Raw genomic sequence first — 15,806 nt, forward strand, 5'->3', positions numbered from 1 at the left:
GGCATAGGAGGTCTTTCTACCGGCAATCAGAGCACGCAATGCTTGGAGAGAACCTGCCTTCCACAGAAGTGAGAGGTCGCTAGACTTCTCTTGGGGATACAAGCGGCTAGGTGAAGTCCTGCTGGAGCGGTTGGACAGGTTTTATGTGGGAGAGTGGAAAGGCTCTCGTGGAGGAAAGATTGAGCAGTTGGCACGGGCACCACATTGTCCGATCATTGCCCGGTTCTCCTACACTAGATTCCCTAGCATCTGCCCTAGACACACGATCCTGTCAGATTCCTAACTCGATCTATAGGAGGAAGGAGGTGACGAGACAAATAAAGTAGATTTGAACAAGGGAGTGGGGCAAGAGGGACCAGATCGCAGAGAAGGTTGCAGAGGTCCTAGCCGAGTCGAGCAGAATCTGCCAAGCGGCAGCCATATAGGCCAGGCAGCAGAGCTGGGAGGAGGAGAGAGCATGAAACCAGCCTTCCTTCTCAGATAGAGTGGTTTAACCTAATTAAGCACTTAATTATAGCAATTAGCAAATGAACATAAACCGAAATGCTCACTTTATCTTCATAAACTTGGACAGTGGACACCCTGTTGGCCCCAAAACTAGCACCCCTTTCGGTATTTCTTTAATTTCAATTGCTGATGGATAAATTACAAGCCGAGATTTCACAATCTCCTTGGCTGATTCAAAAGCCCCTTGCTGTTCCAATAATCAGCAAAACATTTGGGCCAAATTGCCCTTGATTTTCACCCAGGACTTGCTCTAATGGAACCCCAACTAGTCAAATGCTGCCCCAAATTCACAATAGATGGGCTGGCATCTGAAATCCTCACAATTCCACGAATTTCCGGTGTTGATTTCAGTGTACAATGCCTTTGACTGATGGCACGGGTCCCAAGGTGGCTGCTAAACCTTAATTACTGCTGTAATTTAGGGTTTACAGCAGTAGACTCTCTGTTGTCCACCAAATTTGGCTTTACTCTGCTACCCATGGCTGAGAATTGCCGAGAATACTTGAGCATAGACTGGAGGAGATGAGAGAATGCTGTAGAAAGAGAGAAAATCAGCTGAAATGTATCTTCCGATTCGTAGCTCTGATGACAAATCTGATGGCACCAACAGCTTCAAAAGGGGGGTAAAACACTAGCTCGGTTGGCGAGCCCTCCTCTCCTACCGCCACCTCTCTTAAGGCAAAAGAGAAAAGCTGCTGTCCCCTGCCCTGTCACGGCGCGCGATCAATCGTCGTCACCTCTTGGAGCCAAATCTGATCACCTCCTCTCCCTCCACCAAGCCCCAAATGGCTACCATTCAGCTTCCACCACCCTCCAACAGCCATCTCCCTAGTTGCATAGGAAAGTTTTTCCAAGTGGCAGCCTTCCTAATGCATTTTCAGCCATTAAATTAAATTTTCAGAATTAATTAATTCTGAAAATTAATTTCAGCCCTTTTGACTCTGCCCAAAATTAAACATGCCCATCTGGAATGAAATCGGCTAGGCCATTTGCAACTTGGAGTGGTTTCCAACCTCTGTTGACCCTTAGACGAGCATTAAATAATTAATTAATGCTAGTCCGTAGTGTCACCACTAACACTTAATGGCCAAACAATTGTCCTAGGGTCCAACTTGGCACCAACTGACCACCAAAACCCAGTTGGCATAACTTAACACAACTTTTGCCTTTAACACCCACTGCATCCTCGGGGTCCTTGGCCCGTTTCCATGAAATAACTGCCATGTGCATCACATGTGCTAAACAACCTTGCACATTTGATTAGTAACTTAATCAAATGTTACTAGCAAGATTAAAGCATCTCAAAATTTCATGTCCCCATGATAGAGCACTTCGGTGGGACCTTGCAGCCACGTAGTCTCTTTCTGCACCTCAGTAGCCTTCTGGGCACGGAAGGGAGACATGGGGACATGATGTGCAAGGAGTTCTTCCAAGTGCACTAGCCTCGCACCGCAAGAGAGCAGATACGCAACCTTCGGGATCAGTATGGGAGGACTCGTTCTAGCCCAAACGAGGTGATGGAGATTGCCACCGACTACAATAGGTGCCTTTTCCAGCATGAGACAACCTCAGCTAGAGGACAGCGATATAGACAGCAGGTCTGGGATCACATCCCATCCCTCGTCATAGAGGAGATGAAACGCTCCCTCTTAGCCCCCTTCACAGAGAAGGAACTAGAGGAGGCTTTCCATACATAGGATGGGCAAAAATGCCCAGGAGAGGATGGCCTCTCTAAGGCTTTCTTCACTACCTACTGAGAAGTGGTGAAGGAACCCCTACTGATGGCCTTCCAAGAGATTTTCACTTCAAGATACATGCCAGGGAGTCTTTCAGCAGGCCTTATCAATCTTCTCCCCAAAGGGGGAGACTGGTTGGAGCTTTCCTAGTGGAGACCAATCACCTTATTGTCAGTGGCCTATAAGGCACTAGCAAAGATGATTGGTAGGCGACTACGCCCCATGCTTCCAAACATCATCCATGACACACAAACAGGCTTTGTCCAAGATAGGAGCATCCTAGTCAATGTATTTATCTTCTTTGAGGCGACAGAGTGGGCTTAGCACAATGGGCAAAGACTGGCCGTACTACTCTTGGATTTCGAGAAAGCTTATGATAGGTTTGGATTCGCGGGGTCTCCACACTTTACACATCGGCCACCAGCAAGGTTCTCCTAGATGGAAGGCGAGGGGAGGAGTTTCCGTTGGAGAGATCAGTCCGACAGGGCTGCCCCCTGGCCCAATACATGTTCCTACTCTTTACAGAGGCGATGTCTCACTTCCTCACGTCATGTGTAAGCGGATTACGCGGCCTCTGACTTCCAGTGAGAGAGGAGAGTGAGTTGTTAGATTCAGAGTATGCAGATGATACAGCACTCTACATAGAGGACGATGAGTTGATGCTGGAGAGAGTGAGGCTAGCTCTTAAGGTGTTCTGTTCTCCAACAGGAGCGAAAATCAACTCGCGAGAGTCGGTTGGTTTCCTCACAAACCCGGGCTCCAGCATGGAGTGGGGCATCTACCTGGGATTTAGATGGGTGAGCAAAGGGCAGACCGTCCGATACCTAGGGTTCCAGGTGGGACTCGACATCACTCCTACCCAGCAATTTCTTCCTGTCCTTGATTCTATTCAGAGGAAGCTGATCTACTGGAGCACGGCTGGCCTCTCACTAGCCGGCCAAGCCCTGGTGGTTAACTTGGTCCTCCTCGCGACGGCCTGGTACATCGCCTCGTGTTGGTGCTTCTTCTCTTCCTGCGCAGTGCAACTTCGCCACCTAGTGCGGAATTTCCTTTGGTCAGGGTCAGATGGCTCCAAGGATTCCAGGGCCAAGGTGGCGTGGATGACCATCATACGGCATCGGTCAGAGAGAGGGATTGGGATCATAGACCCAAAGTATCAGAGTATGGCCCACTTGGGCAAGCTAGTTGTCCACGGCCTCACACCAAGCGAGCAGACCTAGAAGGTCTTATTGTAGGAGGGTCTTTAGGATTGTAGACCGAGGCTTGGCGGTGAGTGGAGGCTGTCCCTGAGATGGATCTTCACGTCAGCCCATATCACCCCCCGGATCACTTTTCCTACGGAGCTTACTCCACATGTGGCAAGGTCTCCGTAAGGCCCTAATCTAGAGCCCCCCAAGCTGCCAGGAGAAGATAGATCGTCAGTCAGTAATCTAGAACCCCCAAGTCAAAGATCGAGAAGGGGCACAGATTGGCAAGTGCCCCCACATCCAATGGACTGGTTGGAAAGCCGTCTCGGCTCGTACCATCAGGACATGGCGGGAGGTGTACAGGATGGCGGACGAGGAGGTGCTACAACGAGTATTAGGCTGCCAAAGAGAGGAGTGGAGGTGAGGAGAAGGGAGATAGACGCAACAATATCTCTGGAGTGGCTTACTCCCCCGATACGAGAGCTGATAGAGCCCGGGGAGATATGGGCCGCTAGGTTTTCACCAACAAGCATCCCCCTACAGGTGGCAGGTAGAGTGGGCAACGCCCCGCAGGGGACTTTCTTCACCATTCAAGAGGGGGGCGCCTAGCCCTTAATAAAGGGCAGCAGGATGAGGGGATAGCTGCCCTTTCGTAGAGAAGGATTCGGGTGGTGGGCCTTCAAGGGAAGACATGGCAACTAGACCCCTATGTTTTCTGGAAGGAGCTCAGGGAGTGGCACAATCTGGGAGGGCAGACCACTTGATGAGCTGGAGTAAGATCCAAGAGAGTGGCTATGGCCCAGCCACTGCGGTCCACCGAGGTTCCTTGTGTACACTGTCAGGATTGGTAGACACATATTGATGCAAGAGGATATGGATTGGACGCCATCACATAGCAGACACTGGGTGGAGCACAGCATCACGGAGCCTTTTTGAGAAGAACCTTCTGGCGCCAACTATGGGATAGCTGGAGGTCCAGGAGAGTATCATATTTCTTATGGCTGGTGGCACATGGAGGCTTGGTGGTGGGAAGTTGGCTTGCCCAGATGCAGAAGGAGGGAGGTTTTAAGCGCTGCACACAACAGCCTCTGGAAACCCCAAAGCATTGCCTTTGGTCATGTAAGGAGGTGCAGCTCATGTGGAGAGGAGCATGCCGCATCCTTCACCGTACAGCACCCAGCCTTGGATGTATCTCATGGGGATCTTTTTGCTAGCACGCAGTTAGCTAGGGACGTCACCTTCTGTATGAGGCCGGGATGCAGGACACGATATTCATTATCGAGGCAGGGTCGTGCGCAGTGGTCGGTGTGGAGGCTCTACCCATTTGCCAAGTACCGGAGCCCACAGCAGACCGCTCTAAGGTATGGGAGATCCTAGGGAGTCTTACTAGATGGCATATTTGAAAGGCGCAGTATCAGGAGGCTTTTGGCGGAGAGAGACTTTCAGTACAGGCGACCTTAGCAGAGCTCTGGACCTCCATTATCCACTCCCTCCAAGGCCGATGGGATCAAGTGCAGGGCTCGTCAGGAGCTCCATTGTCACTTTATACGCACTTGGGGCGACCATGACCTTTTTTTGTGATACAGGCAGGCAGCCCCAGATGGCGATACACCCCTCCATGGCTTTTCCCCCTATCCCCCCCAGACCGCCTTGAGAGGCTTGTATACATGATGTATTTGTGACTTTGCATCAACTCCAGCTAGTCTATTGAGCATGAGCACTCCGTTGTAATCAGTTTTTTTTAGTAATATAATCAGCCACATTTTACTTGCAAAAAAAAGAGGCTATGGATCTCATGTCCATTTCTCAAAGGTGGCTATGATTGTATTGTCTCAACCTTTATAAGGTCCATGAGAATACCATCGGTCAATACAATATGCCCCAAAAAGTGGATCTCGTGCAAAAAACATTCACTTTTCTTATCAATGACAACCTGCCAATGCTTTTGTAGTTCATTAAACACAATGTCCAAGCGTTTTCCATGCTCTACCTCATTCTTTGAGTAGACAATCATGTCATTAAAGAAGTGTCCACATATCCTCTATGCAACCTGAAGATGCGATCAATCATCCAATTGAAAGTGGCAAGAGCATTCGTAAGTCCAAAAGGCATAACAAGAAACTCATATAACCCCCAAAAGATATCCTGAAAGCTGTCTTAGGCACATCCTCTGATCTAATGCATATCTGATGATACCCACTTGTCAAATTTATATAGTTGAATATGACTACCCCCTATAATCTATCCATAACATCATCAACCCGAGGGATCGAAAACTGATTCTTTATCGAAATCTTGTTCAAAGCACAATAATCAATACACATATAACATAAACCATCTTTTTTCTGCATCAAGAGTACTAGAGAACAAAAGAAAATGAGTTGGGCTACATCAGCTCTTTTTCTAACAACTCATTCACCTGAGTTATAATCTCCTCTTGTTGGGCTGCACTGACTCTGTAGGGTGACTTATTAAGTGGGCTATTTTGAAGGATAAGATCTATGCCATGATCTTCAAGCCTTTAAGACAATAGCTGCCCTAGAAGTGACTGAGAGAAGCAATCAACATATATTTTCAGAAATGACATACAATCCTTCTCTAACTTAGACATATTCCCAACATTCTCACTATCATTCTTATCCTTAGTAAAAACCAAGTACGCTGAAAAATGATTTTACATTACTTCAAAAATGGTTGCTACAAATACAATAGGGACAGATTTCCCTTTCAACTTTACATTGAGTGTGAGTGTCTCGTCAGAAGTGGTGCAGCAATAGAAACGTAAACATAAGCTGTAATAAACTGTTGAAACACGAGACGAGAGAAAGGGAAAGAAAGAACACAATACAGATGAGAACTCAAATGTATGCTTGGGAAATGGAATCCATATATCAGATACAAGACTGTCACATACAACAGTGAGTCACTGGCTGCGTGGGCACTAGCACCGGCTCCTCTCTCCATGGGACCTCCACGTGGTGAACTGAACTGAGTGAGGAGGAGCCCATAATAAATAAGCACAAATAATGCCATAAAATATGTCAGATCGTCCAGCATTTAATGCTAGTCAATCAGCAATAAATGCCAAATGTAACCATAAAATGACACAATAAAAAATGCCAAAATAACCCAAATAATATGCCCAAGTCTCTACAACTCGGACTCACACATGAGCTGACATATTTGCTAACACCATCTCTCAAATCATGGGTGATCTGATACAATACAATGGTACAATGAGAATGAATCAAAAACCATACAACATAGAACCACCAAGTAGAACCATGGATATCCAAGTAGTGGGTGATCAAGCCACCACCAAGGTGCCTCCGAGAGAGCCTGATGTTGATGTCGATCGTACCAGCACCTAAAGATAGAGAAGATTATAGTAGCTCTCAATGTCTGTCAACTGATGTAGCATACGTGACCATCCTATCACCAATGCCGCAGTGCATAAATGACCATGAATTCCCCTTCTTTGGCCACAAACCGCCAAAGTGTCCCCTCATGTGAGCTCCAGACAAAAGCCACCCGCTCTCTGTCAAGTACCCAACCCATCATAAACCTGGATGTCAATCCTAGCTCCAGGATTTATACTTGCCAGACTTCAGTCAATGCGTCAGGGATGTCCCTCTCTCGATCCTGTGCATCTGTATAGAAATATAGATGAGGCGCAGCTGCCCATCTCACTACCCTCTCACACTCCCTCTTTGGCACTGGAGAGTCATGAGGGATGACATCATCACCACCACTAGAAAGCAACTGAGAAAGGGGCCACCAAGCCCTTCCCACGATACAAAGAAGAGGATCCCTTCCGTGCCTTGGACTTCACCTTGGCCGAAGGATCTAAGTTGGAATTTGAGACAGATGACAACTTGTCAGAGGAGTCCACATCCCGCTTTGTCTTCTACTCCTTTTTCTTCCTGAAAGCTGCTAACTCTTTGCAATCCTTCCGTAAATGGCCCTTCTTGCCACAGTGGTAACATTGGGCCTTCGACTTCTTCGTCTTCGAACCCCTCTCTGAAGTTGTAAAAGCCTCACCTGAACCTCCATAATGTAATGGAAGCCGCCCCTGTAGTCGCAAAGTCGCCTCATGCTCAAGCAACATCGAGGACATATGAAGAAAACTCACAGGGGTCGTAGATGTCTATGCCCGTATAGCATTCGTCACTCCATCAAACACCTGAGGAAGCTTGCAGAGTACTATAGCAACAAGATGTGCCTCTAATAGGGTAGACTGCATAGTGCGAAGATGGTCCTGGATTTGGGTAACTCAAAGTAGGAATGATTGGATCGTATCTTTGGTTTCAAACTTCAGTTGTTGGAGCTAGCCATAGAGAGTAACAGCACTCATGGTGGAAGGAGCCTCGTACATCAATTGCAACTTCGACCGTATGTTTGAAGCTATCCTGCAGGAGGTGACCACCGGTAGGACTTACCGAAGTAAGGCCGAATAATCACGGGGCATCATCGGAATCCCATGTATATGTCTTTCCCTTATGCTAAATAGTGATCTCTTTTACACGAGAATCAATCAGTGCATGCATACAGTGACACCATGGCATACCAACCAACACATCACATCCTCAAGTGGAGCAATGAAGAACTCTTCATTGTCCATATATTCCTATATATGCAACCAAAGCTTTCCAATGAGCGGTGTGACAGGCTCTACATGATCTTTACATGCCATTCCAACTTCCACCATGGGTCCCATCTCATCCTCTTTGATGCCTAGATAGACTGCCGTGTCTACAAAGATGAAGTTGGCTCATGCACCATTATCAAAGTATATAAATGCATACTGATTTCTAATTTTGCCCCATGCTTTGCACAACTCAATAGCATCATCATTGGGCTGATCACTAACAACATCGGGCACCAATCCCACTTATGTTTTACACTTCTTTCCCTTAGAATCTCTCTAGTTTTCTAATTTTCCAGCTTGCTACCTATTGGGACAATCCCTTGCGATGTGACCCTCCTATTCACAAATAAAACATTTCTTTGCAGCCATCAATTCTCTACGCTATGCCAATGTTTTTGAGCCCTTTCTTTGCTGTTTTGGCCTCTTTTCAAGCCGATTTTCAGATCTGCCCTTTTTCTCAACCTTTAAACAACTTTTTATTTGGCTTCTTCCCACTCTCTAGGAAGCCCGAATCCTTCCCACGCAACAAAGCATCTACTATAGCAATAGTCTCTATGAGCTAAGACATGCTAGAGATAGTGGACTTCATGAAAAAATCCATGATTCCTTTAGGTAGCCCACAAACATATTTTTCCACTCGCTCATGAAGGGATACAAGGCGATAAGAAGTAACGGGCAGTAATGCATCCCAAAACTTCTTACTGTATTGCTCCAAATTATTGCATTCCCTAGTATTCAACTTATTCCAAGCTATCATGATGTCCACCTCAAAGGTACTTATCAACCAATTTGATGCAAACATTTGCTTAAATTGTATCCATGTTGACATTGCTCTATCTTACATCAAAAGAGTGGACTACCACTACAATGCATTCCCCTTCAAAAAAGTGGCTGCCTTTCGAATATTTAAGGACTCGGTGAAATTCCCCCTTGAATAGGCTACATTAAACTGCTAAATGAAAGTCAAAGCTTTCAGCTTATCTTGTGCAACACCGAAAGACTCAAACTTCACTGCTTTTCCACCCTCATCATAGTCTTTTACTGCCCCTTTGGGTATCAAGTTTTCATACACTAGCTGCCACAAAAAGGGTACATTTGTTGAATTTACATCAAACCAACACGAAACTGAGCATTTGCATGAGTAGCACTCACTCCTTGAGCCCAATAATCATTCGAGGGTGCAGACGCATTACCAAACATACTACTTTGTGCCCCAAGCATCAAGCCAATACTGTCATACATAGGGCTTTGTACATTTCCAGCCATACCCAAATACATTAGGCCATGCACACCATGCATTGGCTACTGCATACCATAGGGATTTGTGCCATACATTCCCGTATGTGGTCCCTTTCCAACCATAGCATGAAAAATCGTGCTATCACCAAAGTATCCCAGCTCCCCCATCATAGCATACATGCCCAGCTATCCAAATTCCATTGGATTGGCACTTCCATGATGGCCTTGCATTTGCATTCCATGCCCCATAGATACCAACTATTTTGCTTCACTAGTGGAGGCTTTGGCATTACCTTCGGTGCACCTTGCTATACCAAAGGTATAGAAGATGAATTCTTCTTCTTGTCCTTGCTGTCCTTCTTCGGAGTATTCAAAAATCGGATCAACTAAGGATCCTTTGCTAATTTGGTAAAGAGATTTGCTACTGTCCTCATCCAATTCTTGAACTGGTTATTCAATTCCTCTTCACTTTGCTGGTCATCAACCTCATTATGCCTTAAAGCCTTGTATCTTGCCCAACAGCAACATTTTCAACTTGATGTCCATAATATGAGCCTTGTCCAAGATCAAGCATTGCATTTCCTTCTTTCCCATTTGAGTGTCCATATTGAGAGGCATCAACACATTAACCCTGGCCAGGTCAGTACTGAACATATGTAGCAGGCACTACACTGTATCTGCAACAAGGATAGATGTGGCACGCAACAAAACAGCCATGAGGACACGTCACAAATGTAGTCGTGGATGAAGATGTCATAGCAGTCAACGTGGAGGGTGTAGGAACCAAGCGTAAAGTACAGCAGCGTCAATAGCAACAATGAAACAACCAACAACCGTTGCCCATAAGCGTCAGTGCGAGGTAATGATAGTAAATGGAGGACTTAGTCCACTCAACAAAGAGAATCCACTTCTATCACCCCAGTGACAATCCACAAATGCAGCAAACGCTACAGCAAGCAAGGCAATGGCAACACACACAGGGGGAACGAGATGATACAATCAATGCCACCTAGACATGTTAGTTAGATGCAATATCAAATGCAAATGTAACCACCACAACCATTCAATGCAAGACATTGCATATATGCAAGACTATAGGCATCTACTCAAAATAACATCAGCAAGTATAACATCATGGACATAGCTCCTTGAACAAACCATAATGTCAGATACCATGTTAGAAGAGCAAAACATGCCATGGAATAATGACAAATCAATGAAAGAGATAAATGTGCAAGATGTAACCGGGAATAGGAATCCACTATGACAAGAGTACAATGGTTGAGCACTGGCTCACACACTCCACAAGCTCCCTCTCCACACCAAGAACCTGCAAGTACATGAATGGATGGATAATGGACTGTGACCACACTCCCTCTTTTATAAACAAAAATAAAGGAGTTGTCCTACCACAAAATAGGCCAGCCAATTACCAAATAAAGAATAAAGAGAATGCCCATAAATTAGGCCGTGGGCACCCGTGAACCTATGGTATGAACACTTCTAACAGTTTCTCGCATCTCCAACTCCATCAACAAGTAACCATCAGCCCCAATCCTCAAGATGCAGAGGCCAATGGCCCCTTCGTATATTCTTTTCATTTCTATCCACTCTTCTTCCCTTCAGCATTCATCAGATTGGGCTATTTTGTGTCCTACGTTTTGTGCTCTCTGTTTGCCCTAGCATTTCTTACAAAGCATCATACTTCTAAAGACAGTTTCCAAACATAGCAACCTACCAAACTCAATGCCGGAAAGCAATGAAGGTTCAAGAAGCAGTGATGGCAGCAAACACTATCAAATGCAGAAACTCTGAGACTGTAGATTCTGCTGAGCTGAACAACAGTAGATACTGAAAATGCAGCAGTCCTCGCATCGATGGAGTGTGGAGAAGCTGAACAAAGCAACTGATTGGAGACGTCCAAAAAGCATGGCAGTGTGCAGCTGCAAAATACAGCAGTCAGAAGTCTTCTCAGGAGACTGGCAGCAAAACATGACTTTTGCGGATGATGCCCAGCAGCAGTGGGTAATGCCAGGCAGCAGGAGTGACAACCAGCGCAGCAGCAGTCACTTAGCTCTCCAGCATCCCAGGCAGGTACTTATGGTATTCATTTCCAATGCAGCCAGCAATGATGATGATGATAGCAGTGAGAAAAGGAGAGAACTCAAGATGGAAAGTGCGGCCAGCAGATGGACCAATTTTTTGGAGCGTTTGAACCAATTGTCCTACCAAAGCTCTCAAATCTTGTCTTTTTTATCGATAATCTAAAATTTTGTTGGTTTTGTATGAGAGCCAATGAAATTATCCCATAATTGAGATTAACTTCAGGTTAAAATTTGAGGGAGCTTAACAACAGGGAATGTGAAAGCTTTTCTAGTCACAAAAGCTCGAACTGGCCCACCTGGTTAAATGCCCATACTCAACAATCTGGATTCTGACTGTTGGCCAATGGGGTCATCCAGCCAGTGCTCCTGCCCACTGAAACCCAAGCACCTTTGAACCACAAACTTCAACTGAAACAGTGTGCATCCATCAGCCCACTTTAAAGGATACCAGACATCCCTGTTTGTTTTCCAATGTCCCTGCCTCCGTGAGGCCTTTTGAAATAGCTTTAGCTCGTTGATGTACAATCCATATCATAGATCATCTAATCAGCCACATCCTGATTGATGATGTTTGTCTCAAAAGCCCAAGGGAGAGGTTCATTAATTTATCTACATGCATATGTGTAAGACATGTTAATTTTGGATCCATATAGACATATAATCTAACCTTGAAAATATGTCACTCTATATTTAGCATTTACATAAGCTGCAACTGGCTTTGTTCAAGAAGTCAGTATAATGTGTTAAACAATACCTCCCTTTTCTAACAGCTTAAACTTTGGAATTTCCTAAAGAAAAGAAAACAACCTGCAATAACCGTGCCAACTCTTCATCTGCTCTTTCAATTGCTGCACGGTGATCTAATGACATTTCTGGTGATCCATCAGCTTCTTCCTCCTCTACAAGAGTCAGCATGCATTTTCCTGTGCCTGAAAGCCTCGAAAGATCTGCATCCTTGCGGTAAAGCTTGTTTGAGCTGTCCATTATCTAGAAAAAAAGTTGTGGAGCAATTATTTGTCTCTGCACGGCTTCATCAGAGAGAAGAAAGGCATATCTTTCAAAGCGCTAAAAGAAGGAACTCGTGTTAACAATGGTATAAGAAAAGCGTAACCTGCCTTCTGCTTTTCTGGCGGTACTAGTGTGAGAGAAAAAAGCTGGAATTTCAGGACCTGGATTCACAACATACGGGATTAATTATGCTTTTAACTGGTTCAACAAAAGCATGCCATAATTTATTTTCTCAAAACAATGAGACCCTTAGCACAGCAGAATAATCATTGTTTATTAACCTGGAAAGTTGAAACAGACATGATCATTGCAAACAGAAAACTGGGAACCCACAATGCTCCATGTAAACTAAGAAATCAAGAAAGAAAGAGACTCCATAACATGAAGGTCAAACAAAGGATTATCAATTGAGCCCTCATCAGTCACAATCATTTCTATGCTTGCATTTTCTGCAAAGGTTGTGAATGTGATCACACAACTTTTTCTATTTGTACGACATGGCGAGCAGTTGCTTTGGGCTTCTAATATTCATACTATACTAACCTATGAGTATGAGAGTGTGATAGCCTCCATCTTAATTACAATGTTGAGTTTACAGTTAACCTCAATCTCTTGCCAACACCAGTTGCACAGACCACTCCTTAATGTTGGGAGCTCATCAGTAGCATTTTTCCAACAGCACATCTGTAAGCTCTTTGAACCGAGGTTTTGGTTCACACTATAATTCCCACAACCAACATGTTCAAGAAAGTTGATTTGATGATATTCAAAATTTGGAAATTTACTAGGACTATCTCCTAAACTGTGTCATGCTCTTTTTACACAGTTTCCAGCATTGCTCTTCTTGAACAACAGAGTTGGCATCCTTGCTCAATATCATCAGCCAGCTTTTTTTTTAAATTTGCAGCTAGAGTTCAGTGCCATGGATGCATCAGGATCAGCTCCATTGCTTCCCCTCCTATTGTGCAAAGGTTCTTCTCATCTCTCTACAGACCATTTAATGAGAAATATCTAGTTTTCCCAATCTTGTCTACTTCACTTGGAATTTATCTAATACCTATGTTGATTTAAATCTGAGGCTTCTTGACATTTGATTGCTAAGAGGTCGCATGTGAATTTTCACAAATGAAACAGTCCACTGCCTCTCAAACACTGAGAAACAAGGAGCAAATATGGCTGGCCACAGAACACACAACACTCTTGGCATGATGATATGACTACTACTCTTTTTGTCCTAAAAGCCTCCGCGGATGTGCCTAATGAATGTGCACATTGCTTCAAATCAGAAGTATGGAACCTGCAAGTTATCATCCTTGCATAAGGATCAAAAATATAGATGATAGCCATTAATCAGCAGGCGGTGCAACCAGAATGTTTGCTAAGATTCCGAATCTTGGCGGCTGATGCATCAGCATCCCATGGAGGAGATATAAAGAATGTGAACCAGAAGGTTTGGGATTCCATTCCGTTAATGATCCGCTAATAGGACATGGTTTTCTGATCACAAAATCAATGGAAATAATGCAAATTGTGGTTCTTTTTCTGAAATTGCAAACTGTGAGCTTCAAAATGCATTCCATTACAAACCTTACCTTAAATACAGAGTGTGCATACGTTGCAAATGTGCCTATTCAATGTGCATCATTCCTTCAATTCATAAGTATGGAACCTATAAGTTTTCATCCTTGTATAAGGATCAAACAGTATGAGACATAAGGTTTGGGTCAATGATCCACTGATAGGACATGATTTGCCATCCACAGAATTCACACTACATGGCAATATTGCTGCAAATCGTGTGGATCTTCCTCTGAATTTGCAAATTCTGAGCTCGATTCTTCAATGTTCTACTGATAGGACGTGGTTTCCAGACCAGAAAATCCACAATCAGTGGCAATACTGCAAATTTGGGTAATTGTAAGCTCGAAAATGCATGTGATTCTTCAATGATCCACTGATAGCACATGGTCTTCCCATCAGAAAATCCAGAATCAATGGCAAGTCTGCTGCAGTTGTGTAGACTTTCTTCTGGTGCAAATCGTGAGCTCCAAAACGCATTCCATTACAAACCTCGAGTCCGTCCTCTGAATCGAATTCCAGGTCGTGAGAGCTGCCGTCATACTCGACCGCGATCTGATGCACCACCATTGTAGTTGCGCCTTCTTCGCTGTCCGGCCACGATACGCGTAACGCACAGAAAATGGATGTCGTACGCAGGCTCTTGAATATTGGGTTGGAATTTCCGTAAATTTGAGCACGTGCTAATAAGAGGGGCCAAAAGAACCACAAGACAATGTCATTAGGATTTGATGATCAATGTCTGCATCCAAAGCAGTGCTTGTAAAAAATTGAGGATTAATGTAAAGTAGGAGGGAAGCGTTTAGATTCTCTCGGTATTCTTATGTTGCTTCGCACTAGGGTTCAAAAGTACATTTTATGTGGCAAGAGAGTTCATGGAAAGTTGATATAAGGAACATAATTCGAACTTCGAAAGCTGTGGATACTTAAGCTAATACAATGTTGAATGCATAGAAATCAAATATATGGGGATGTGGCATTCATTGATAAATGGTGATTTCTATTCACATTGGGCCTATCATAGCATGCATATTATCCTCATGTACTAAGCCTATTAGATGACATAGATTTGACAACCTATAAACTATATTCAAAATTTCCTCTCTCTCTCTCTCTCTCTCTCTCTCTCTCATAAATACTGACTCATAAGATATATATATATATATAAAATACATTAACTCAAATATAATTACATACATTTCATTAAGAATTAATTGATATATTAATTATTAATACATAATATATTATATTACTCTGTCTGTGTGTGTGTGTGTGTGTGTGTTATTATACATATAATCAAGTACATTAAAGTACATACATACATACAACAATTATCATTAAGATAAATAATACATGAAAGATAATTATACATAAAAATTATTAGTTAATTTTAAAATACATTAATTAATACTATAGATTATAGTTGCATATTAACATATGTACATAATGCTTAATACATATATACATTAATCTACTTATTAATTATTATATATGTATACACTATTCATACTTTATTAACAATTAATTAATGTATTAATAGTTAATAATTAATACTTAATAAATTGTGTTAATATATTAATAACTATAATTGATATGTATATTATTGGACGAAGATACAATTATATCATACAAATCATTATTAGTATTTATTATTGTATATATTAAATACAATAATATAGCTCATCATAATTACAAGTGTATATATTAATTATAATATATATACATGCTTAGATATATATAACAATTATAATTATACAAATACACACACACACACACACAAAGGAGAGTTTGTAGTCAC

At 43.4% G+C, this 15,806-nt stretch overlaps 1 protein-coding gene across 2 annotated transcripts in view; it reads right to left on the bottom strand.

Annotated features, from left to right (window-relative positions):
- The window catches only part of PNG1 (peptide-N-glycanase 1), a 253,484-nt gene extending 238,779 nt beyond the window's left edge, over nucleotides 1–14,705 (bottom strand). Inside the window, exons 1-3 of one of the 2 annotated variants that reach the window (XR_015688796.1) lie at nucleotides 14,501–14,705; nucleotides 12,538–12,591; nucleotides 12,230–12,409 (exon numbers count right to left, since the gene is read on the bottom strand). Coding sequence is in view for 1 of the 2 variants with exons in the window: in XM_087667535.1 (XP_087523661.1) it covers nucleotides 12,230–12,409; nucleotides 12,538–12,591; nucleotides 14,501–14,578 (312 nt within the window). In the remaining variant the exon portion in view is untranslated. The remainder of the gene's footprint in view (nucleotides 1–12,229; nucleotides 12,410–12,537; nucleotides 12,592–14,500) is intronic. The other variant, XM_087667535.1, reaches the window with a different exon arrangement.
- Nucleotides 14,706–15,806: the final 1,101 nt, after the last annotated feature.

The sequence above is a fragment of the Lygodium microphyllum genome, chromosome 26, assembly GCF_053477565.2.
Source record: "Lygodium microphyllum isolate KBCC chromosome 26, Lygodium_microphyllum_v1.1.10, whole genome shotgun sequence".
NCBI classification, from domain to species: Eukaryota; Viridiplantae; Streptophyta; class Polypodiopsida; order Schizaeales; family Lygodiaceae; genus Lygodium; species Lygodium microphyllum.